The sequence below is a fragment of the Artibeus jamaicensis genome, unplaced genomic scaffold (assembly GCF_021234435.1).
Source record: "Artibeus jamaicensis isolate MK-2021 breed Jamaican fruit bat unplaced genomic scaffold, CSHL_Jam_final contig_793, whole genome shotgun sequence".
In the NCBI taxonomy this organism is placed as follows: Eukaryota; Metazoa; Chordata; class Mammalia; order Chiroptera; family Phyllostomidae; genus Artibeus; species Artibeus jamaicensis.
In genome coordinates this window covers 7671440-7696917 of record NW_026521975.1, presented here as the reverse complement: position 1 = coordinate 7696917, position 25478 = coordinate 7671440, and the positions used below count along the sequence as shown (strand labels likewise).

At 35.6% G+C, this 25478-nt stretch overlaps 1 protein-coding gene across 2 annotated transcripts in view; it reads right to left on the bottom strand.

The window, feature by feature from the left end:
• The window catches only part of XRN1 (5'-3' exoribonuclease 1), a 161693-nt gene that overhangs the window by 88594 nt on the left and 47621 nt on the right, over nt 1-25478 (bottom strand). For both annotated transcript variants that reach the window (XM_053672843.1, XM_037167457.2), the window contains exons 16-20: nt 22224-22393; nt 21134-21254; nt 20936-21034; nt 16730-16833; nt 14126-14257 (exon numbers count right to left, since the gene is read on the bottom strand). In XM_053672843.1, the coding sequence (XP_053528818.1) occupies nt 14126-14257; nt 16730-16833; nt 20936-21034; nt 21134-21254; nt 22224-22393 (626 nt within the window). The remainder of the gene's footprint in view (nt 1-14125; nt 14258-16729; nt 16834-20935; nt 21035-21133; nt 21255-22223; nt 22394-25478) is intronic.

Here is a 25478-nt window from a genome sequence, read left to right as displayed (position 1 = left end):
TCCATTTGTTTGTGTCTTCCTTGATTTCTTTCTTCAGTGCTGTGTAGTTTTCTGCATACAGGTCTTTTACCTCTTTGGTTAGGTTTATTCCCAGATATTTTATTTTTCTTTTTGCTATATCAAATGGAATTTTTTCCTTGATTTCTGCTTCTGCTGATTCATTGTTTGTATATAAAAATGCCTTTGATTTCTGGATATTGACTTCTATCCTGCTGTTTTGCCAAATTCATTAATTACTTTGAGCAGTTTTTGGGTAGAGTCCATAGGATTTTCCATGTACACTATCATGTCATTTGCAAACAGTGACAGTTTTGTTTCCTCCTTTCCTATTTGGATGCCTTTTATTTCCTTTTCCTGCCTGATTGCTGTGGCCAAAACTTCTAATACTATATTGAATAGAAGTGGTGAAAGTGGACATCCTTGTCTTGTTCCTGATCTTCGTGGAAAAGCTTTTAGTTTTTGCGCATTGAGTATGATATTGGCTGTAGGTCTCTCATATATGGCCTTTATTATATTGAGGAATGCTCCCTCTATTCCCACTTTTCTGAGTGTTTTTATCATAAATGGGTGCTGGACCTTATCAAAAGCTTTTTCCGCGTCTATTGATACGATCATGTGGTTTTTGTCTTTGCTTTTGTTTATGTGATGAATTACATTTACTGATTGGCGAATGTTGAACCATCCTTGCATCCCTGGGATGAATCCCACTTGGTCGTGGTGTATAATCTTTTGGATATATTGTTGGATGCGATTTGCCAATATTTTGTTGAGGATTTTAGCATCTATGTTCATCAGTGATATTGGCCTGAAGTTTTCTTTCTTTGTTGTATCTCTATCTGGTTTTGGAATTAGGATGATGCTGGCTTCATAAAAGGAGTTTGGGAGTTTTCCATCCTTTTGGATTTTTTGGAATAGTCTGTGAAGAATGGGGGTTAGCTCTTCTTCAAATGCTTTGTAGAATTCTCCTGTGAACCCATCTGGTCCGGGGCTTTTGTGTGATGGGAGTTTTTTTGATTACTGCTTCAATTTCTTTTGCTGTTATTGGTCTATTCAGGTTTTCTACTTTTTTTTTTTTTAAGAATTTTTTTTTTAAAGATTTTATTTATTTATCTTTAGAGGGGAAGGGAAGGAGAGAGGGAGAGAAACATCAATGTATGGTTGCCTTTCATGCATCCCCTGGTGGGAACTAGCCTGCAGGGAACCGGCCTGCAACCTGGGTATGTGCCCTGACTGGGAATCAACCGCGACTGTCTGGTTCGCAGGCCCATGCTCAATCCACTGAGCTACACCAGCCAGGGCTTCAGGTTTTCTACTTCCTTTTCATTGAGTTTTGGGAGATTATATTTTTCTAGAAATGTGTCCATTTCCCCTAGGTTCTCACATTTCTTGGCATATAGTTCTTCATAGTAATTTCTTACAATCCTTTCTATTTCTGTGGTATCAGCTGTAATCTCTCCTCTTTCATTTCTGATTGTGTTTATTTGTGTCTGTTCCCTTCTTTTCTTGATGAGCCTACTTAAAGGCTTGTCTATTTTGTTTATCTTTTCAAAGAACCAACTCCTGTATTCATTAATCCTTAGGATTGTGCTTTTAGTCTCTATGTCATTTAGTTCTGCTCCGATCTTGGTTATTTCCTTCCTTCTACTTGCTTTGGGTTGTTTTTGTTGTTGTTCCTCAAGTTCTTGCAGGCGTAGGGTTAGGTTGTTTGTTTGAAATGTTTCTGTCTTCTTTAGGTAGGCCTGTATTGCTATAAACTTCCTTCTGAGGACTGCCTTCGCTGTGTCCCATAAGTTTTGGGTTGTTGTGAGATCGTTTTCATTTGTTTCCAGAAACTTTTTGATTTCTTCCCTAATTTCATTCTTGACCCATTCTTTGTTTAATAGCATACCATTCAGTCTCCATGATTTGGGGTGTTTTGGATTTTTTCCTTTGGGGTTGGTTTCCAGTTTCAGTCCCTTGTGGTCAGAGAAAATGCTTGGTATGATTTCAATTTTCTTGACTTTGTTGAGGCTCGTTTTGTGACCTATCATGTGTTCGATTTTTGAAAATGTTCCATGTGCATTTGAAAAGAATGTGTATTTAGCTTCTTTGAGATGAAGGGCTCTATATATATATCAGTTAAGTCCATTTCATCTAGGGTGTTGTTTAATGACACAATATCTTTATTGATATTTTGTTTGGAAGACCTGTCCATTTTTGATAGTGGGGTGTTAAAATCCCCTACTATAATTGTGTTGCTGTCAATATCTAAATGCTTAAATAACTCTTAAACATTCTAACAGTTCTGAGTGCCCAACTTAAGACTTTTGCATTAGTTTTTTTTTCTTACCTTGTGGATACCTCTCCCAATGTTTGTGAAATTACACTAAAACTCAGAGCTGTAAGAAACTCCTGTGTTTTTTATCCCTAGGAAGGCTACACCATAAACAGTGAAAACAAGTGCTGGAAAGCTGGAGAAGTTGTAACAAATGTATTGCTGGTGGGAGAGTAAAATGACGCAGTCGCTGTGTAAAACAGTCTGGCATCCCTCAAAAAGTTAAACAGAGAATTACCTTATACTCCAGCAAATTCCACTTCTAAGTATCTACCCAAAGAACTAGAAATAGATACTTAAATATTTATATGTAAATGCTCATAGCAGCACTACTCACAATAGTAAAAAGGGAGAAACAATCCAAATTGTTTCTGTTCACTAACAGATGAATGGATAAACAACATGTGGTATGTCCATACAGTGGAATATTCGGCCCTAAAAAGAAATGGTTACTGATACACACTACAGTGTGTATGAACTTCAAAAACATGCTAAGTGAAACAAGCCAGGCACTGAAAGTCACATATATGACTCCATTTATATGCACCATCCAGAATAGGTAAATCCAGACAGACAGAGAAAGGTTGATGGGACATTGAAAGGCCTTTTCAAGCTGAAGTAGAGGTCAGCGAACTATAGCTCTGAGGCAAAACCAGACTGCCTCCTATTCCTGTAAATAAAATTTTACTGGAACATAGTTATTTATTTACTGTTATGGCTGCTTTTATGCTACAACAACAGAGTAGAGTAGTTGGGACAAACAGTGTTAAGGTGTACAAAGTCTAAAATATTTACTGTCAGGTCTTTACAGTAAAACTTTGCCGACCCCTGATCTAAAAATACAATCATTCTTCATTTGAGGGATATTTTCTTATCTCCTTTCTATTTCTTCTCTCTAGAATTCCTATTGACAGGTATTGTAAATTCTGACTATTTTCATCTCACAGTGATTTTTACTATGAGCTGATGGACTCCCTCGGCTGGTCTTTTAGCCCGCGGATTCAATTTCTAGTACATCATTATTACTATTCAGACCACCTACTAGGCTCTTTATAACAATCGTATTTTAATTTTTATTATGTGGTTATATATAAATATATGCATTATATAATACATACTATATAATGTTATATGTAGAATATTTTAAGTAACTCTATAGCGTATATATATTTTTTCACAGCAGCTTATCCTTCTATGGCTTTGCTCTTAATGGTAGGGTTGCTCTGAAATAAGCCATGTCATCTTAGCCAGAAACAGATGTTTTCCAACAAACTTTTGAAGTATAGCATTCTGGTATCATTTTTTAAAAATTCAATGGAATTTTTCTACCACTTTCATTCAAAAGTTATTACATGAGTACCCCTGGTATCAAAGCTGACAAGGACATCATGAGAAAGGGAACTTACAGGCCAATCTCTCTTGGGAAAGTAAATGCAAACATCCTTCACAAAATTCAACAAATTAAATCCCATTATACATTAAAAAGGATAATATATTACAGCCAAATGGGATTTATTACAGGAATTCAGGGGTATATTAATATTTGAAATTCAATTCATGTAATTACCTAAATTACAGAAAAAAGGCATATAATTATTTTCACAGAGGCAGAAAAATGTTTTGACAATATCAGTACCAATTAATGATTAAAAACATTTAACCTACTAAGAATGAAAGCAAATTTCCATAATCTGATAAAAATGTTAAGAAATAAAAAACTCTATAGGAATCATATCTAGGGAGTCATTTAAAGGTTTTTTCCTGAAATTGAGAATGACACCAAAGATAAATAAGAAAAATTACAAATAAAAAACGGGCAGAATAATTGAACAGGCATTTCACAAGAGCATATTCAAAAGGCAACAAACATAAAAAGATGTTCGACTTCATTAGTCATGAGAGAAATAGGAATTAAACAAAAATGAGATACCATTATATCTAAATGGCTAAAATGGAAAAGACAATAGTACTAAGTATTGATGAAGGTAGAGAGAAACAGAAATTCCTATAAACTGCTAAGAATGTAAATTGACGTGCTAACTTTGCAAAAATCTTTTTGGTAGTATTTACTGAAACTGAGCTTAAGCATAGCCTATGAAGCAGTAATTCTACCCTTAGATAAGTACAGAACAGAAACACCTACATATATATTCACCAGAAGCTCCCAATGAGAAATAACTTAATACTCATCTACAATACAGTGTATAAATAAATTGTGCTGTCTTCGTAAAATGTATTACTAGCATTAGCAAAAATGAAAAAACTGTATGTTACAAATGAATATTAGAACCACGGTACTGAGCAAGAATCAGGTGCAAAAGGAACCTGTATGAAATCAATTTACTCTGTATGAATCAATCATCTAACATTCAAAAATTGGAAAACTAATCTCTTCAAAAAAATCAAAATAGTTGTCACTGGGGAAGAGAAGTGGATAGTAATGGCTGAACAGTTGTGGTGTAAGGGATTAAGGCAATTTTTCCTTGGTTCTGTTTCTTGACTTATATTCTGTTTATGCATGTGAAAATTTATCAAGTAATAATATACGTATGATTTGTACATATTTTTTTCTTTATAATATACTTAAAAAAAACCTTTCTATTTAAACTTTCTATTTCTATAAAAAATAGTTACTTAGGACAATACCTTTTAAACTCCCAAGTGGTCAGGAGATTTTTCTCTACTTACTCTTTCTTTACTTTACACTTTTATGGCTTTGGGGTCATTGTTATATTCTTTCTGTAGTTTTAAAATTTCTTGGATTTACTCACTAGCCTACACGAAGAGTTTATTTTTTACATGAGGTGCAGAGTCTAATCTATAACTATTAAATCAATTGATTATATTGCTTAGATTCTGTACCTGCATATTTGTTTTTGCTTTTTAATCCTCACAAAAGGATATGTTTATTGATTTTAGGGAGGATGGAGATGGGGAGAGGAGGAGAAAGAGAATGATTGATGTGAGAGAGACATCTACCAGTTGCCTCCCATATGCACCCCAACTAGAGCGCAAACCTGCAACCTTGATACGAGGGAGGACCCAAAAGAACCTGGAATTTATTTATAAATATTGTATTTATTCTTACATGTGTAAACTTCAGTCACCTTCAAAGGACCTTCCATTTGATGTAATAAACCTATCGAAACATTTTTCCACTGCTCAAAAAACTTTTTGAACTTACCAATTTTGATGCCTTTTAGTGCTCATGCCATTTTGTTTCACCTCGTCCACATCAGCAAAACATTTCTCTCTGAGGAATTTTCTCATCCAGAGAAATAGAAAAATGATGTTTGGGCAAAATCAGGTGAATAGAGAGGGTGGAGCACAGAGGTCATGGCAGTTTTGGTCGAAAACTGCTGAACACTCAGCAGTGCGCTAGTAAATCACCCATCACAAAAAGGCCAAATGCATTTTAAGAACCTTCAAAAAAATTTCACTGAAGCTGACTGAACACAGCCTCTCACAACAATGCAGGCTAGTGCACTGCTACAGATGGGTTCCTGGAACACTCACCTAGACAGGGAAGCCTGTACTACAAGGGACCTGCCCTCCAGAAGATAATTCCAGTTATTTTTCAGGTCCCTACCGACAGGGGATTGAACCTGCAACTTTTTGGTGTATGGGACAATGCTTCAACTAACTGAGCCACCGGGCCAGGGCATACATATTTGTTTTTTGATTACTAGATCTGTCAGGAACAGAAATGTCAGTCTCCCAAAATTATGGTGTTCCTTAATTTGCCTCAGTTTTTCCTGCAGATTTTAAGACACCATTAATTGCAAGCTACTATATTATTAATTTATGTACCAATGATCAAAAAAGAGTCCACCGATTAAATTATAACACTGTAAAACACAGTTTAAGTTCAAAGATGACAAAAAAGTGAAAATATGCACTTGAGAATCCACCAAACAAATGGGTATATGTTATTCAGTGTATAAAGATTTACGCTGTTCTGGGTACATTGTGAAATAAACTTTCGGTACTTATCCTTTTCCCTACGTGCTCTTTTATCTTTCCATTTTGTCTGATTTTTAACATTGCAACCTCTGCTTTTTTTCTACCTGCATTTCCCAAATATATTTTAATAACGTGTTCTTTAATGGGACTGCACAGAAACAAATATATAAATAGTTGGAGTATAAGTGTAAAACTGTACTTTCTGAAGACAATAGATGAGGTGGATTACTGCACTTTACACCTTACTAATTTTGGTGTTAGGTATACTTCCTACAGCTGGCCTACATTTGGGTAATGATGTTGGTGATATAACCAAAGTGCTTCTGTATGTTAATTTAGGAGTTATAGTCACTTAGATTCAATGACACAAGTCTTAGTTTGGTCGTATTTCTATTACCTTATTTTATTTATCATTTTAAGCATCCTAAACTATGTTTTATTTTCCTTTTCTATATTTTTTCTTTTAAAATAATTTTATTTTTCAATTACAATTGACATATATTAGTTTCAGCTGTACAACGTACTGATTAGACATGTATATAACTTACAAAGTGATCAGGCCAATAAATCTAGTATCCATCTGACACCCACCGTACAGTTATTACAATATTACTGACTATATTCCCTGTGATCCACTTTATGTCACCATGACTATTTTGTAACTACCAATTTGTACTTTTCAATTCCTTCCCTTTTTTCACCCAACATTCTTCTCATCTGGCAGCCATCAAAATGGTCTCTCTATCTATGAGTTTGTTTTTTGTTGTTAATTTATATTGTTTTTGTAGGTTCCACAAATAAAAGAAAGCATATGGCCTCTGTCTTTCTCTATCTGATTTATTTCCTCAGCACAATAACCTAGGTCCATTCTCATTGTTGCAGATGGCAAGGTTTCATTCTTGAGAGTTCAGTGGCATTCCATTGAATATATATACCACTTCTTTATCCATTCGTCAATCAATAGACACTTGGGTTACTCCCCCACTCAGCTATTGTAAATAATGCTGCAATAAACACATGGGTAGATACATGTTTTCAAATTAGTGTTTTGGGTTTCTTCAGATAAATACCCAAAAGTGGAATTGCTGGGTTATCTTTGTCTCATGCTATATAGCCTTTGTTGTAAAGTCTATTTTGTCTGGGGTATTAGCCCCAGCTTTGTTTGTTGCCTTTTCATATAATCTTCTTCCATTCCTTTACTTTCAGTCTGTGTGTGTCTATCTGAAGTCAAGTCTCTTGCAGGCAGCACAAATAAAGGTGTTGTTTTCTTACCCATCCAGCTACCCTACCCTATCTTTTGATGGGAGCATTTAATCCATTTGCATTTAAAGTAAATGTTGACAGATGTGTAGTTACTGCCATCCTATTACTTATATTTTTATCTTTTTTCACCTTCTTTAAAAAAATTCTCTTTCACATTTCATATAATAATGGTTTGTTAATGATGAACTCCTTTAACTTGACCTTATGTGGGAAGCACTTTATCTGCCCTTCCATTCTAAATGACAACTTTGCTGGGGAAATAATCTTGGTTTTAGGTCCTTGCTTTCCATCCCTTTGAATTATTTCATGCCAATCCCTTCTGGCCTGGTGTTTCTGATGAGAAATCAGCTGAGTGTTATGGGAGCTCCCTTGTAGTTAGCTCACTGCTCTCTCTTGCTGCCTTTAAGATTCTCTCATTAATCTTTGGCATTTTAATTATGATTTGTCTTGGTGAGGACCTCTTTGGGTTCATGCTGTTTGGGACTCTCTGCCTTCTGGCATGTAAGTCTATTTCCTTCACTAGGTTAAGAAAGTTTTCAATAATTATTTCTTCAAAAAGGTTTTCAATTCCTTGTTATCTCTCTTCTTACGATACACCATGATGCGAATGTTGGTACACTGGAAGTTGTCCCAGAGTTCCCTTAAACTATCTTCATTTTTTGGGACTGTGTTTTCTTTTTGTTGTTCTGACTAGGTGTGTTCTGCTACCTTATCTCAGAAATTTTGACTTAATCCTCTTCTTCATCTAATTTACTGTTGATTCCTTCTAGTATATTCTTCATTTGGTATTATATTCTTCATTTCTAACTTATGTTTTCTATATCCCCTTTTATGTTTCCTATCTCTTTGCTGAAGCTCTGACTGAGATCACTGAGCATCCTCTAAACCAGTGTTTTGAACTGTGCATCTAGTGGACTGCTTGTCTCCATTATGTTTAGCTTGTTTCTGTAGTTCTGTACGTACATATTTCTTTGTCTCCCAAGTTTTGGCAGCCTCCCTGTGTTTGTTTCTATGTATTAGGTGGAGCTGTTACATCTCCTGGTCTTAGAAGAGTGGCCTTCTGTCGTAGTACGTGGGTGTCCAGTGGAATGCAGTCTCTCTTCCTTGACCACCTGAACCAGGTGCTCCAGGTGCTTTGTGTGGGTTGTCCTTCCTGTTGTAGTTGAGTCTTGATTACTGTTGGCATGTCAGTGGGAGGTACTGACCCTCAGGTCCATCAGTTATGAGGGACTGCTGTGACTACAGTGGAGGAGTTAGCCACCAGGTATGTTGGTTCTGGGGCCTCTTGGGAGGTGCAGACCAAGGTTAGCTACTTACTGAGCCCTGACCAAGGCCTCCTGGTATTAGCTACAATGCGATCTGCAGATCACTGCCATTTGTGCTAAGCTTGGAGGTGACTAGAAGAGGCTAGCTGACAACTTAGGACAGCTGCTACTAGTGCCAGGCTCGGATCTGCTTAGCAAGAGGTATGGGCCACACGAAGGCCAGCTGATGCTTACTTGGGGTTTATGAACCCCTGAGAGATCTTAGGAAAGTCTGAAGCATGAGTCAAGACAGGGCATTTATATGGAAAAGCCACTGGAAGCAGCTTGGGTGGGCCTGCAAGTTGAGTGGGGCCAGGTCTAAGGGAATCACCAGAGCAGGATGGGAAGTAGGAGCCAGGTTGATGGAAACCCAGATACGAAGCCTGCGTGAGCTGCAGGGGAAGGGCTCAGGAAAGGTACAGTGGCTTCTTCCAGCAATTCTGTTTGGGAGAAAGCTACCTCTCTAGCCCTCACCCTGAATCTAGACAATCCAGTTCCTGCCTATAAGTCCAAGTAAGTCCTTTAAGTGAGCCCTTTTGTGAGCCCTTTAAGAAGAGTGCCTCTAATTCCAGCAGCTGTCTGTCAATCTTAGCCCCAATTCCTGCTGGCTTTCATAGCCAGAAGTTACGGGTACTTCTTTTCCTGGCACTGGGATGTGGGCTGCTGGTATGGGGATGGGACCCTTTACTCTTCAGGGGGAACCTCCACTGCTGAGATCTCTCCTGATTTTTAGCCACCATACGTGGGTGTGGGACCAGCCTGCTCTGCACCTCCACTCCCCCTACCAGTCTCAATGTGGCTTCTTATGTATATCCTTAACTACAGGACTTCTGTTCAGCTAGACTTTAGGGTCTCACCAATGATTGTTCTGTAGTTTAACTGTAATTTTAATGTGGTTGTGGGAGCAGACAAATATACCATTTCCCTACGCCACCATCTTGACCAGAAGATTCCTATACTTTTTTTTTCATTTGACTTTTTTCTTGTCAGTAATTTGCAAGTTAGAAATCTTGCTTTATATTCCAATCAATGGTTACTTTTGAATTAAACTTTTAAAAAGTTTAATTTCATACTTTCCCCAAATTTCTAAATTATAAACAAGCTGCCTTACAGCTTTCTCATATCTAAAATGAGAATCAGTACTTGAAATTAATTTTTCTTTTGACAGTTTCAGTGTTTACCACCAGTCCTTTGATAACTCTGTTTTTTTGTTGCTCCATCTCGTCTTGTTTGAAGTGCAGGGTTTAAACATTTTCCTAAAATTGCCCTCTAAGTGCATCATCAGCTTCTCCACAATATCCCGTAAGTATTCCCTTGCTCCCTTCTCCCAGTCTTCTGTTCTTTAATTCCCAAATCTTTTCACTCCATGACATCCTCAGTATCCACCTTCTTCACTGAAGGTATCAACACTTTCCTGTGTAGCTCTTTCCAGTGGTATCCTCTTCATGGTTGTTTTCAAACTGTGTACGTGAGGGCCAGGGGATAGTGGTGGTGTTCTAGGCCCCGTGTGACATTCAAACCCCGAACAGTAACTACTCTTTTGTGACTCCATGATTACATATATGATCTACCCAAGACCACAGCAGTTCCACAACCTCCCTGTCTCCAAACACTCTCTCCTCCATCTCATTTCAGTCATGCTTTCCCTTGGTGATGACTTGGGTCATGAAAACACCCATTATGCTTTCGCCTCCAAAATCACTCAAATACCTTGTCTAAAACCTCTCCATCTAACTTGCTTATTCAATCACTCTGTTTTAATTTAGGATCTCTAGTCCACCTGTCCTTACACTTTCTCCCAAACTATTAACCCTCTACTTTCCTCTCTTCTCTTTCTACCCCACTTAGATTCTACTGTCCTCCATTCCAGTAACATTCCTGTTAGTATCCTAAACTTCCTTGCCTCTTCATCTTTTCGTTGTGCCCATCTGGCAAAATCCAGTGCTGGTTAAATCTAACTATCTGCTTTTTCTAGACATATGACTGATCAGCTCAGCTCTACTATCAAAAGACAGAGCAATCACATTAGAAGCCCACCAATAGTTCTATCCCATCTTCTTTAAGACTAGGTCTCATTTCATCTTCAAATGTATTGTTTTTCCTCCTTTTAAATGTTGTACCTCTCTTGTCATTTGTCTTTAAACATGATCAAATCCCCCTGAATAAACCAAAAACAACTCTATGCAATTCTATATTCTTCTTCAGCTATCACCTATCCTGTATCCTATCCTCAAATTATCTTATTGGTACCTTTTCATCAGAGAGGAAATCTGTTCCACTGGAATACAGAAATTTATCAGGCTATCCTAAGTGCATAATTTGAAGGTTTCTAAAAATAAAACCACGGAATTTGGTAATTGGAAGTATTTCTTGTCTCATGTTCACAGAAAAAGGATGTGCTGAATTTAGGAGAATAAGATACATGAAGATGAAACTGAGATAAGTAATCATTTCTGCATTCTTGCTCTAGAAGTCTTAGAGCCAATGATGATTTGTACAAGCACTATTCCTACTCGCTGGAACCATGGGACCATCACCTCATTTTACTGACATAATTTGTGAAATCATAAATAAGTGAGGTAAACCCTCAGAAGCAGAACAACAGTATTCTTGTGATTTTCACCTTGGAAGACAGATTACAAAGAGCTTGAGAAGTGTGAGAAGAGAAGACAAATGTGAGACAATATGAGGGAGGAATACAGTTAAAGAAAAGCAATTTAAGAGGATGCCCAGAATAAATAAGCCTGAGTGGTCATGAATCTATGTACTGTCTATCCTTCTTCGTTGACAAGAATCTTGATCTAGCAGGTACTAGAATTCATTCTGTTGTGTGAACAAGACCAAGACCAATTGCTCAACCAGAAGAGCTCTTGCTTAACCTCTTTGTAACATTTTCCATGACATAGTCCCTTATTCCTAAAACATTATTTTTCTTTGATTTCCATAATATAACATCTAAATCAGCCCTGGCTGGCATAGCTCAGTGGATTGAGCGCGGGCCTGCGAACCAGAGTATCGAGGTTCCATTCCCAGTCAGGGCACATGCCTGGGTTGCAGGCCAGTTCCCAGCAGGGGATGCATGAGAGGCAACCATACATTGATGTTTCTCTCCCACTCTTTCTCCTTCCCTTCCCCTCTCTTGAAAAATAAAATAAAAAAATATTAAAAAAAAAAAAAAAAAAACATCTAAATCTCCTGGGTTTTCTTTTACCTCTCAGCTCGCCTCCCTCATTTCCCCTGCATCCTCGTCCTCAATACCACTCGTTCTTGATGCCAACACTGCAGCCACACCGGCCATCGTACACATACTGCTTTTCCCTTTGCCACAGAACTTCACATGTACCTTTTCCCTCATCCTGAAACATGCTGCTTTTTCACTCTTTACTAAGTCCTACTCCACAACATTTGCTCAAGAGAGTTTTCTCTGACTAGGGCAAATTCTCCCCTAGTTAGGTCAATCACTTGTATTATATGGTCTCAGATCACTATTCCATCAGAGTAATCAGTCGCAGTTTGATCAAAAAATCACACAAGACATTAACATCCATCTGCCATCTACCAGCCATAAGTCACATAAGTGTAGGGATTGTGGAATTTTATTCACTTAGTAGGTATCAATAAATCATTCTTGAATATATAAACAAATGTCTAACCAGGGTGTCCAACCTTTTGGTGTCTCTAAACCATACTAGAAGAACTGTTGTCTTCGGTCACATATTCAATATACTGTGATACATAATTACAAAAAAATCTCATAATGTTTTAAGTAAATTTATAATTTTGTGTTGGGCCTCATGCATAGTCATCCTCAGCTGCATGTGGCCCACGAGCCACAGGGATTACTACAGGTTGGACACCCCTGGAAACCCACATAATTTTGAAGAAGATTGTTTTTTCCAATTAGAAGTCTTAACTATAACAATCTCCATTTCATTCAAACAAATATTTACTGCTTAGACACCAGTCAGAAAATGAGAGCAGAGTGGTGACAAACACAGATGTGTTCTCTACCCTTATGGAACACACTATCTAAAAAAAGTTATTACCCTGACCAGTGTGGCTCAGGGGTGGCTGGACATCATCCCGCAAAGTGAACGGTTGCTGGTTTGATTCCTGTAATTTCTGGTCAGGGCACATGCTCCGGTTGCATGTGCAGTCCTGGCTGGGGCATGCTTGAGAGGCAACTGATTAATGTTTCTCTCTCCCACTGACGTTTTTCTCTCACATCACTGTTTCTCTCCCTTTTCCGTCCCTTCCCCTCTCTCTAAAAATATAATATTTTTTAAAAATTAAAAAAGAGTTGTTAAGGTCATCAAATAAATTTATTATGATGATTTTGTTAATAAGCTATAAATAAGTTCAGAAAGACATAAGCTGTAACAGGGTATCTGACTTACACTGTTGGAAGGCAAAAATATGTTCTACCTCTACCCTGAGGAGCTGCATTTACCTCCTTCATTTATAGTAAATGGTTTTTTTATGGTGTCTTAAGATTTTTCCCTGTTTATTCATCTTTGAATAAGGATATTATAGCCTAGTATTAGCTCCATAATTGTAGAAGAGGTATCTTCTTTAATTCCCCATTTCTCAATGGACGCTCTTACAGTTTAAACAAGGAAGGCCAATGGCTATACATTTATAACACCATTTCATGCGCCACTGTGAGTCTCTACTGTTCTGTTTTGATTTAGGAAACCCTAGTGTTTGGACAAACAAAGAAAGATACTGTTAGGGTGAGGTTATGGGATGCAACACACTCTGGTGACCCTGAAATTGAGCATTCTGGGGAAGGTTACCTTCTTAGTTATTTGGTTGGTACAGATGTTACAGGTTTGAGTTCAGGGGAATATGGGGCTTGGGTGGAGGGGAGTGGAGTGGGTAAGGAGAGAGGGTGAGGACAGAGAAGAGTCTTCCTTCCTAGTTTCGTTACTCATGTGTGACCAAGCAATTCAATGGCCTTATGGAGAGTAACACATAACTCTCAAATATAGGCAATAGTATTAACTGTTACTCTTAGTATTAAGCAATCACATCTTCTTTTTTCTTTCTTTTATTTCAATACATAATAAAGTATTTTAGTGATGAGCTAGGAAAGATGAACTATATCTGCTGCTAACCATTTTTATTTTAAACTACAAGTCATTACTTTCTTTAGATCACAAAATGAAGATGTAGTCAGTATACAGAGAGATTACTATGTTAAGTGTAAAATAAGTTAGAGGAAAAGTACATTAGATCCCTCTCTAGTTCTATAATATTAAATCCTTTTTATGACACTCACTGTTCTGAAATCCCTTGTACTTCTTTGGTCCAGTTGGATTGCTCTTTGTCCCCAAGATGAACCACTTTAGATGGTGGAGCAGTTCTTCCCAAATAGAGCCTCTGTGTTCCCGGAGGTTCTTCCAAGTAAAACCTTAAAAATTAAAATAAAAATTGTATTACTTCAAAATCTCTGGTTTAATAGAGTTCTAGCAGTGTTAAGTCTTCAAAGTTAGAGATTTTTATAATGATATAACAGAAAAAAAAGCCTGCTTTTTAAAAAAATGTAATATAAATTTCAGAGCAAGATCTTGTAAAACTATTTCAATCCAAATTTAAAAACAAATTACTATTCTTTCTTAAGAAACTAAACTAACATATATTACAAAAATATAAAGATTAAAAAGAATTCTTAGACTCAATAAAGTATTTTTACTAAAAAGGTTTAACTTGATTCTACAAGCCACTGTCCCTGGCTCCAGTTATAGGAAATACGCAAGAGGGAGGACCCACTTAAATGACACTAACAGGAAATGACCAAATACATCCAGAATTCTACAAAATAACTGGCTTGCACCCTTTAAGAAAAAAGGCTGGGAACTAAGTTCAGCCGAGTTGATTTACATCCTAAGATATAAATCAACATAGAGAAATCAACTGTATTTCTACATTCTAGCTGGGGAAAGTGAAATTTAAAACATTATACAATCTGTAGCTGCTCCAAAGTAATTTAAATACTGTTATATAGATCTAACAAACACATACAGGATGTGTATGCTGAAAAACAAAACAATGATAAATGGATCCACTGAGTCAGAAGACTCAACACAGTAAAGATGTCAAATCTCCCCAAATTAATGTATAGGTTTAATTCAATTCCTATCAAAATCTCTCCACAATTTTTGTAGATATACAATAATTGATTCTAAAATTTACATGGAAAGGTGAAGAGCCAAAAAGCTAACAGAATTTTGAAAAATAAAAATAAGGTGGATGGAATAAATCTACTTAAGATTAAGACTTACTACATAGCTCAGTAATAAACAAGCACAGTGTGGTACTGGCACAAAAACAGACCTACAGGTCAATGGAACAGAATGGAGAACTCAGAGTAGACCAATACGAATATGCTCAACTGAACTAATTTTTAAAAATCCTTTAATTACAGTTGACATTCAATATTATTATATTAGTTTTGGGTGTAGAGCACAGTGATTAGACATTTACAGAATTTACAAAGTGATCCCCCTGATAAGTCTAATACCCACCTGGCACTATCATACAGTTATTACAATATTACTGACTGTATTTCCTATACTGTACTTTACATCCCCATCACTATTTTGTAACTACCAACCTGTATTTCTTAATCTGTTCAACTAGTTCCCCAGCTCCCCAACCTCTCTCCCATCTGGCAACCATCAGTTTGTTCTCTGAATCTATGCATCTATTTTTGGTTTTTTGTTCATTTATTTTGTTCTTCAGATTCTACATATAAGTGAAATCATACAGTGCTCAACTGATTTTGACAAAGGTGTAAAAGCAATCTTATGAAAGAATAGCCTTTTCAACGAACAATGCTAGAGCAACTGAATATTCATAGGCCAATGTATGAACCTTGATCTAAACCTCATACTTAGAGAAAAGTTAATTCACAACAGATCATGGGTTTAAATCCTAAAAAGAGGAGTAAAAACTATAAAACTGTTTGAAACACAGATGAAAATCCTAGGAATCTAGGGTTATGTGAAGCGTGCTTAGACCAAAAAGCGTGATCCATTAAAGAAAAAACAAATAAAACCGACTGCATCAAAAAGGCAGGGGGACTGAATTCTAATGATTAAAAAAGAATCCTCACAATTTCGTACAAAAAAGCAGATACCCACAAAGGAATAATTCATACTGTTATTAAATTCTCATCAAGAAAATTACATGACAGGACATAATTAAGATATATTTATACAGTTCTGAGGAAAAATAACTGGGGCTCTATAATTCTTAACCTATGTGGAAAGAAAACAAAACAGACCTTTGGACATGTAATAACTTAGAAAACCTAACATTCCCTCATTTTCCCTGAAAAAAGTTACTTTAGAAAATTCTAGAGACATGAAAATAAAACAAGAAATCAGACCAAGTCTACATGAAATAAAAATAAAAGAAAAAGAATAACTTGTCTAACTAATCATAGATAAAATGACTATGAACTTCAATAAAATATTTTTTTAAGTTTTAAATAATGTTTTTTAAAATTTATCATTTAAAAGAATCCTGGAAGGGGTATAGTAAAAGTAGGGTTATATATATCTATTATTTCTTATCACTAAGAGAAATATAGATGCTAAATAATATAACGATAACTGGTAGAAAAGAATTAGGCTATAGAACTTCCAAACTATTAAAAGAAAAAGAAGGCAAAAATAATATATATACCTAAAATATCTCAAGAGGGGTACAATAAACTGTCAACAATGGTTAAACTTCAAGTGGTGTGATTAGAGGACTTTCATGATCACTATATAGTATGAATATTTTTACAATAATGATACCAATTAAAATATATCAGTAAAAGCTATTAAGTAGCAAAGCAAATATAAATTTAAAAAAATTACAAATCAAATCTTACTTGGTTTCTCCATCTGATACACCAACAACTCTAGCTTCTTCAAGATGAGGCCAATTAACAAAGACAGACTTTCCAAGCACTGATGAAGCTACATTTTCTACACTCTTAAAGCAAAAGCAGAGAAATGCATTCATATTTCAGGACCAGGAGAAAATTTGAAAGAAACAATATTATATAATTAAAACCTGGCTTGTGTTTATAATTATGTATTTTAAATCTTTAAAAAAACTCCACATAAATAATTAAAACAGATATACCATTTGCCCACTCAAGTCAATTATTCCCTATAATACCCATTTCCCAATAGTTCTCAGCTCTGCTGCTTTTCTCAGTGTAACTACAACTGAATTATTGCATCCACTGAAGCTCAGTTAAGTTTTCTCTTCTTTAAGTTGTACCTGCATTGCTAACTACTCTTTTCTTTCTAGTACATTCTCCAGCATTTCTGGGATTTTTTAGATTTTAAATTTTCCTTTCCTTTTCTAAACAATTATTTTTCGATTTTTTTTTTTACCTGCATGCCTTTCTTCACCCTTTAATTTAGTATGAATGTGTAAAAGTTAACCAAGTGTACCCTCCTCTCTGCCAGCCTCTTATCCGAGTGGCAGTATGACGGATTTACAAGTACATGACATTAGGGATCTTGCCTCTTATTCATTTTCTCAACAGCCCTGGCAGTTGTTTAGCAGAGTGGTCCACTGATTTAAATTGTGAATGAAATTACTTGGTGAGAAAATAAGTTTTAGTGAAACCAAACAGAAAATCACTGACCTACAATGTATTAATGTCCATTAATAATAGCCAACATTAGCAGAAATAATGTTTGGCAAGAACCTGAAGTTCCTAGTTCTGCTGCTTCCTAGTTGAGTGAAAGTCCCTTTTTCAATGTCCATTTAAGTATTTTAATTTGTAAAATTAGTAAGTTGGATTAGTTTTTACAAAATTTCATCCAGTTATAAAATTCTTTGATTCCATTATTTTCATGATTATCTTGTTTATTTTTCTTATGGAAATTAAATTTTTAAAAGCAGGGGAAACATGTAGAAAAGAGCTATTATTATTCATTGTTTCATATCAAATAACCAAATAGTATAAAACAGAACCTAAGAAACCTGATTTCTTTTCACTTAGTGGTTGGTATAATGAAATAAGAACATTAGCCTTACAGTTAGGAATCTGGGATCCAAATGTGGGTTCTACCTGTTTTCAGCCATAGCTTCTTAGGTGACTCTTTTAACCCTTCAGTCTCAGATTTCTTTTATAAGATAAAGGAATAATATCTATCTCACAATGTTTATTTGAGGACAAAATAATACATACAAAAGCTTTGGTACACTATACAATAGCATAAAAATTCTATATGAAATAATATGTATTATTTAAAAGATTTTATCTATTTTTAGAGAGGGAAAAGGAGGGAGGAAGAGAGAGAAACATCAGTGAGTGGTTGCGTCTCACGTGGCCCTAACTGGGGATGTGGCCTGCAACCCAGGAATGTGCCCTGACTGGGAATTAAACTGGCGACCCTTTGGTTCACAGCCCACACTCAATCCACTGAGATACACCAGCCAGGGCATATTTTTAAAGGTTTACTTTATTCATTTGAGAGAAGGGGGAAAGGAGAGAGCGAGAGACAGAGAGAGAGATACCAATGTGAGAAACACTGACTGGCTGCCTCCTGCATGTGTCCCAACAAGGGATCAAGTCTGCAACCTGGGCCTGTGCCCTGACCAGGAATCAAACCTGGGACCCTTCAGTTATGAGACAACACTCCAACCAACTGAGCCATGCTGGCCAGCGCTATATAAAATAACATGTAAGTAAAAATTAGTTTAAAAATATCATTTTTATTACTATTGGTTAGATAGCAACTTCATGGTAGAAATTGAAGTTCAAACACAAATGTTCATTTATTTTTTTCTGTTTATTAAGCTTAATTATTATTAGCAAATATTTCTTTAATAATTAGAGAGGGTATTTTTAGAGTTTTTGGCAGTACCTTAATTACTTAACGTGAACAGAATGTAGTCATACAACAGAATGACTATTCTGATAAATGAAAGAAGTTTCAACATTAGAACTAGGCTCCATTAATTATCCTGTTCTCTTCTTTCTATATATTTATTTCTAATTTCATATTCCCAATCTTTCCTTTAGTTTTTGAAGGAAAAAGTGGTCCTTCTTTCCCAGATTAACCCTTTTGTTTAAGCCCTAGATAAAATCCCTCATTACCTCACAAGGGGTCTTGTTATCAGTAAACATTCCTTTCCTCTGTAGTATCTTTAATATCCACCTCCTTTTGCCACTACCCTTACCTCTCTTCTATGTGAATTTTGTTTGATGAATTTTCTCTTCTCTATCTAGTTTTGTTTCTAGCCTTCTTTTAAATAAAAAACTTCTTAACCAAGGTCTTAATGCCTGCTACCTCTACTTTCCACCTACATGGTCCTAGACTAATCCTTAGGAATTGGACTTCAGCCTCCCCCAACCTATTAGAATGGAACTCTCAAAACTCAACAGTGGTGCCTAAAGGACTAACTCAGACTTTGTTTTAGTTTCTATTCTTGAATTGTATGCAGCATCCACTCCATGGGTCTGTGATACTACTTCATTTGGGAATTGTTCTCTTACCTGCCTGAACACTATGTCACATTTACTATTCCTTTCCCAACCTTTACAACTGTATTTCTTGATGCTGAGCCCTTCAATCTTCAGAGTTCTTTTTCTTCAGGGAAATGACCCCCCCAAGGTGTCAGCCATCACCTCCTTGCTGATGACTGTATATACCTATCTCCCTCTAAGGTCTACTTTTTCATCTAAAGATCAAAATACTATAAATAATGACTATTTTCTCAATAAAGGATGTACCAGAAGGTAAATTAATTCATTATATACAAATGGATGACTTAGGGCCTTAGGGCTTAAAGCTCTGTGGTACCCCTGCTGAGAAAGGCTGGCAGGACAGCTCTTAAGTCCTAGTACCACCTTATAATTCTACCATTGTTTATCATTATTCTCCTCAAACCAGGGACTCTCCCATTTTAACTTCTTTATCCCAAAACAATAATTATTTTCTAGTTAATTATCCTGGATCCTAAAAGTCACATTTAATATTTTCTTCATTTTTTCAACCCCTAGATTTGAACTATAACATGTCCAATTTATTTAGTCTTGTTCATCTAGATTGGAAACTTTCAACCAGTGTCCTGCAAGGATTTTTAAAACATGCAATATCTGACCATTTAGTTAGGGACACTGACCTCTTTTCCCTTCGACTGTCAAATTAAAAAATGACAACAGCCGACACTACAATAACCATCAGTGTGAATGAAATAAAAATTATACCTATTTTTTGTCAGATTGGCAAAAAAAATTTTTGGTGTGCCACACAATTTCAGTAATTAGTTGATGTGTGCCATGAAATGAAAAAGGTTGAAAGTCGCTGATCCAGATCTATTACCATTTCCACAGTTTATGCCCTTATTACCTAACACTTCTATAGCCACAACCTCCAACCTTGAAGACTTTTCCATTTTCTTCCATTTCTCTTTTATGCAATTTAGTCTATTATAATGCCACCAAATTAATCTTGAAAATTCCAATTTGAAGATAACATCCATGGGGAAAAAAGTCCAAACTCCTCAGCCCGGTATTCAAGGAGTACCAGGCATAATCTGGCCTCAAACTGTTTTTCAATCTTATCTTCCACTATTTCCCAACGCAAGTCATCTGCTTCAGTCAGATTTGTCTATTCCTTCTCATTAAATATATCACATTTATTTGGGAAAAAAGAAAAAGTATTAAGAGAAATTTCAGACATCAAAAGGTTAAAAAGAATAAGAAGATGCATCACATCTATTTTTGACAATAATTCCCAGGTCATGTTATTCTTTCAAGCATAACACTTTCCTTTCCCCTGCTTTTCTGCTCTGTGTAGGAATTTTTTTTAGCACCCAATTCAAGCTTATTCCCATCTATAAGTCTATGCTTAGTTCACATAGCTCGTCTCCTTTTCAAAGTCCCTGGAGCATTTTTTTCTCACTGTATCACAATTATACATGTCCATTTATTGGTGTCCATGTCTCTTTACTTTATCCTTTTACATTTGTAGTTATTTCGTTATACCACTTTGTTAAACATGCTGCAGTTAGGATAATTTTATGCATAGTAAACACCTCATAAATATGTAATAAAGAAAATACTTACAAGTTCCTCTGATTCTGTATTCACTAAGATTTCCAACATCATGTTTTCTCCACGACTGCTTTGCTGGAATACTTGAACTGAGCTTTTCTTCAAAAAAAACTTTAAGAAATTTCAGGGGATTGAATTTTAATTCTTTCTCCATAATCACTTCCCATTCAATAAAATTTTTAAAAAATTCTGAACTAAATAGCCACTGACTTTGTGTTTGATGTGTTTCAAAGTAGGAAATCCACAGAAATATAATGCCTTCTGGTCAACCCTGGTTATTTTGTTCTTGCTTATGTCTACATGCCAAGCATCTAATGATATTATTTTATACCTAAAAAATAAATCAAAGCATTTAATTTAAAATTCACACATTATAAGCAATCACAGTTTTTCAGCATTCCCGTGAATATTTTGCAAGACTCATGTTGCTTATAAACAAGGCAATGACAATTCACCCTCACAAACAAAGAACACAGAGAGCAGGACAATCCAGACCCTCTCTTGTTACTGGTGCAGACACAACCATGGCTGTAAGTCACTCAATGGAAGTTTCTCCCGTTCATTTAAAACAAAACAATATTTGATACAAACTATATATATATAAACAAAACTTTATATAATTAATTTTAAAAATAAAGGGCCATATTAAGTATATCATAAATCACCATATCCTCCATCTTCCAAAACCCAGAATGGAAAACAGCATTTTATAATATGTTTTATAATGTATCTATTCAACTTTCTCTTTGCTTAAAAAAAAGAAAAAAAATCATCACTGAGAGATGTTTACTTTATCTGAAACTCAACAGCCATCTAAAAAATACATTATTGGCAGGAAGAAAGAGAAGAAGAAAAAACAAGGATGACATTTTAAGGAGGAAGATAGAGAAGTGGGTTTGAGGAGGTACAAAAGGAGGCGTCCTTTTTCTTTTTTCTATCTGGGTGGCTACCCAAACGTTATAGCACGTCAGAAAATGCTGGGCGCAGAAACTGGCACTGGAAACAAAAATTCACACAGCCTTTTGAAGAATAACACAGGTACACACTAAGGAGGAAAAAATTTTTAGAAACTTAACGGAAGATGGAGAGAGAGGCAGAATCTGACCAAAGTGGAGAACTATACAAACAATTGAGAGAGAGAGATGCTACAGTCCTTGGCAAGTTGGATGTAACTTACTATAAATTGACTGTATTATAAATTTTCTGTTAATTCTCCAGAGAGATACTTAAAAGCTTTTACTTTTTGTATGGGGGAGGGGTGGGACTCAGCAGTTTTTGAAAAATTACCCAGTAACATTACCTTGTGCAACACCGCTCTATGGCAGGGAACCTCTCTGGCCATGGAGAGGGATAGGTGAACTCTGTGCCTGCATCGTACCAGCACATTAAGCACTCACTGTGTTGGTTTCTCTTCCGCTCTTTTTCTGTGAGGCCGTGGTTACATGTCTCCATGGCTTCCAACAATCGCTTCTGAATGTGAAGATTGAACAGAGGTTAAAGGTATAAAAATTCTGTAATTTCAACATCCAGAATAAATCTTTTCCCTTCAGTATACAGAACTGTGGTCTTGAAAAACAAAAATCTTAACTAAAGGAATTATTTTCCACTTCGTCACATGACAAACTGATGGGCTATTATTCATTGTTTCGAAGGACTAGAATATTGTTAGATTATCACTTGCCTCTGCAAATTCCTCTGAACCTATTATTCTAACAGTAGACAGTAAAGAGTGCACAAGAACAGCAGAGAATCAGATTTTAAGTGTGAATTCATCATTATAATTTATCATAATTCACAGAGTATTAGTCTCTTACTTTAAAAATTCTGCAATGGTAAGCAATGTTTATCTTCCCAAATTATTTTACATTTAACATAATTCCAATCTGAACTGCAATGGTTTAAAATACTTTTAAAGGACAAAATAATGTGAGTGTTCACATGGAAGAAGGAATGTGTGAACTGCAAAAGTAACTGGGGACCTGTCTTACCAGTTCCTGTCATTTTTTACAAAGCTACTATAATCAAAACATTTCGTACTGATACAACAAGAGAACCATAGGCCAGAAAAACAGAAGAGTTCAAAAACAAATACAAATTCGTGTCAAGATCATAATATTTGGCCATTTAAGTACTGCTGTTGTCATAATTAGCTAGGCAGCTTGGGGGGAAAAAAGCACATATACCCACCGCTTTATACCATATACAAAAGCATCAGAGTAACAAAAAAGAGTAATAAAACAACAGTATTAAAAGAAAAGCTGGGAGTATTGATACTCTGGAGTGATAAATTCTTATTTAAGACCAAAAAACCTGAACAGTTTTAATAGAAAAGACATTTTGAAATCTTAAAAAAAGTGACAAAAGACATCGTACACAAAACAGGAGACAAATGCCACATTTGGGAAAGAATACTACTACCATACTGGATTGGCCAAAAAGTCTGCATATTTTTTTTCCATAAAATAAAAGACACATTTTTCATTTCCACCAATAACTACTGATTTGGATATTTTGAGTATGTCAGCTATCTCCCACTACTGGCTTCTAGTGGGTAGAGGCCAGGGGTGCTGCTAAACATTTTCTAGTACATAAGACAGTCCCCAGCAAAGAATTATTCGGCCAAAGTATTAATAGCACCAAGAAATTTGGCAAACTACTTCTGACACATTCAATCAGTCACAGCACCTTCTCCATACACAGCACAAATCTTTTTTTACATTTCAGTTACATGTTTATCTTTCTTGAAATAATAAAGCATAACATGCCAAAATATTACGTATCTTCTTGCATCTTCACTATTAAAATGACTGCATAAAAATTCACTAATTTTGATAAGTTTTTAAAAAATAAATACTGATAAGACAGATGTCATGATTCAATGTAACAAAATTGTTTTAAATGACATTAAAGACAACGAAGCACTACTAGAGCCATCATATGAAACAAACTAAATGAACTTTTGGCCAACCCAATACAAAAAATTGCTAGAAATTAAAAACAGAAAATGAGGTAAAGGATATAACAGGCAATATACAACATTCAATATAGAAACTGCAAAGGGTAAACATAAAAATATACTCAAATTAGAGGTCAGGGAAAACCAAATTTGAATAATAAAAAATGACATTCTTTGTCATTAAGTGAAGCAATATTATTCAGGACCAGTGAAGCTGAGAAGTGGGCACTGAAATATTGCTGATGTGAGTTAGACCAGTGTTCTTGAATGTTCCCATTAATCAAGCAATACATTTTTGGGAATTTACTTTATAAAAATATAATTTTAATATATAGCAATGCATAAACAAACACACAAACAAAAAGGATACATAAATACACAAGTATTTTTACCACAGCCTTGCATACGGTGGCATAAAACAAAGATTCACAAGAAGTTGCAGAATTAGCCCCAAGCAACGCCATGTTCCTTTCAACTGTTCCCCTTTCCTACACACAGACAAATAACTTTATAAAATCCAGGGAACCGACACTGGTACTATTAACTAAACTACAAACATCCAAATTTCACTAGTTTTTGTATGTGACTTTTTTGTGTGTGCGTACAGTGCTATGGAATTTTTATCATGCATATGGATTCATGCAACCATGCAAACTGGCATATAGAACTATTACATCATCATAAAAAAATTCCCTCATGTTATTCCTTCATAATCACATCTTATCCCCAATCCTAACCCCCAGAAATCACTGCTGTTTCATATTATAATAATTTTGTCATTTCAAGAATATTATATAAATGGAATCATGTAATACACAACCCTCTGAGATTGATTTTTTTCATCTAAATTGTTTCTATCAAAGAGTGATTGCTGAGCAGTACTCCATTATATGGATGTACTACAATTTGGTTATCCCTCAGTTGTTGAAGGACATCTGAATTTTCTCCAGCTTCGGATTACTATGGGTAAGCTGTTCTGAACATTCACATACAGGTTTCCGTGGGGACAAATGTTTTCATTTCTCTAGGATAAATTTGAAAAAAATCACACTTCAAGAGGATGATTGTTGAGTTGGATAGTAAATCTATGATTAATTTGAAAAGGAACTATTGAACTGTTTTCCGGAGTAGCCTCCTAGACTTTTAAATGCCACTTTCAAAGCATTTACAGAGAATGCTGTAAAAAGAGGCAGGAAGTAGTAAAATCTGTAAAAAATTTTTGAGTAAAAAAATTGCTTTGCTGTTCTGCTTTCTGCAGATGAGTTTGTACTCTATTGTGTCTGGCTTCCTTAGCTCAGAATGTTTTTGAGTCCTTCCATGCTGTTTCACTTATCAGCAATCTATACTTATTTTATTGCTGAGCAGTATTTTATTATTTCGACTCACCACAATTTGCCCATTGCATTGTTTCCAATTTTTAGTTACTATGAACAGTTGGTACAAGAGCTTTTGTGAACATTTTCTTTTCATTCTCCCTCTTGGTAAATACCTAAGAATGGAATTGTTGGATTCTAGGGTAGTTTTATTCTTAACTCAGTAAGAAACTGCCACACAGATACACAAATCATTAGTACTATTTCATACTCCCACCATCAATGT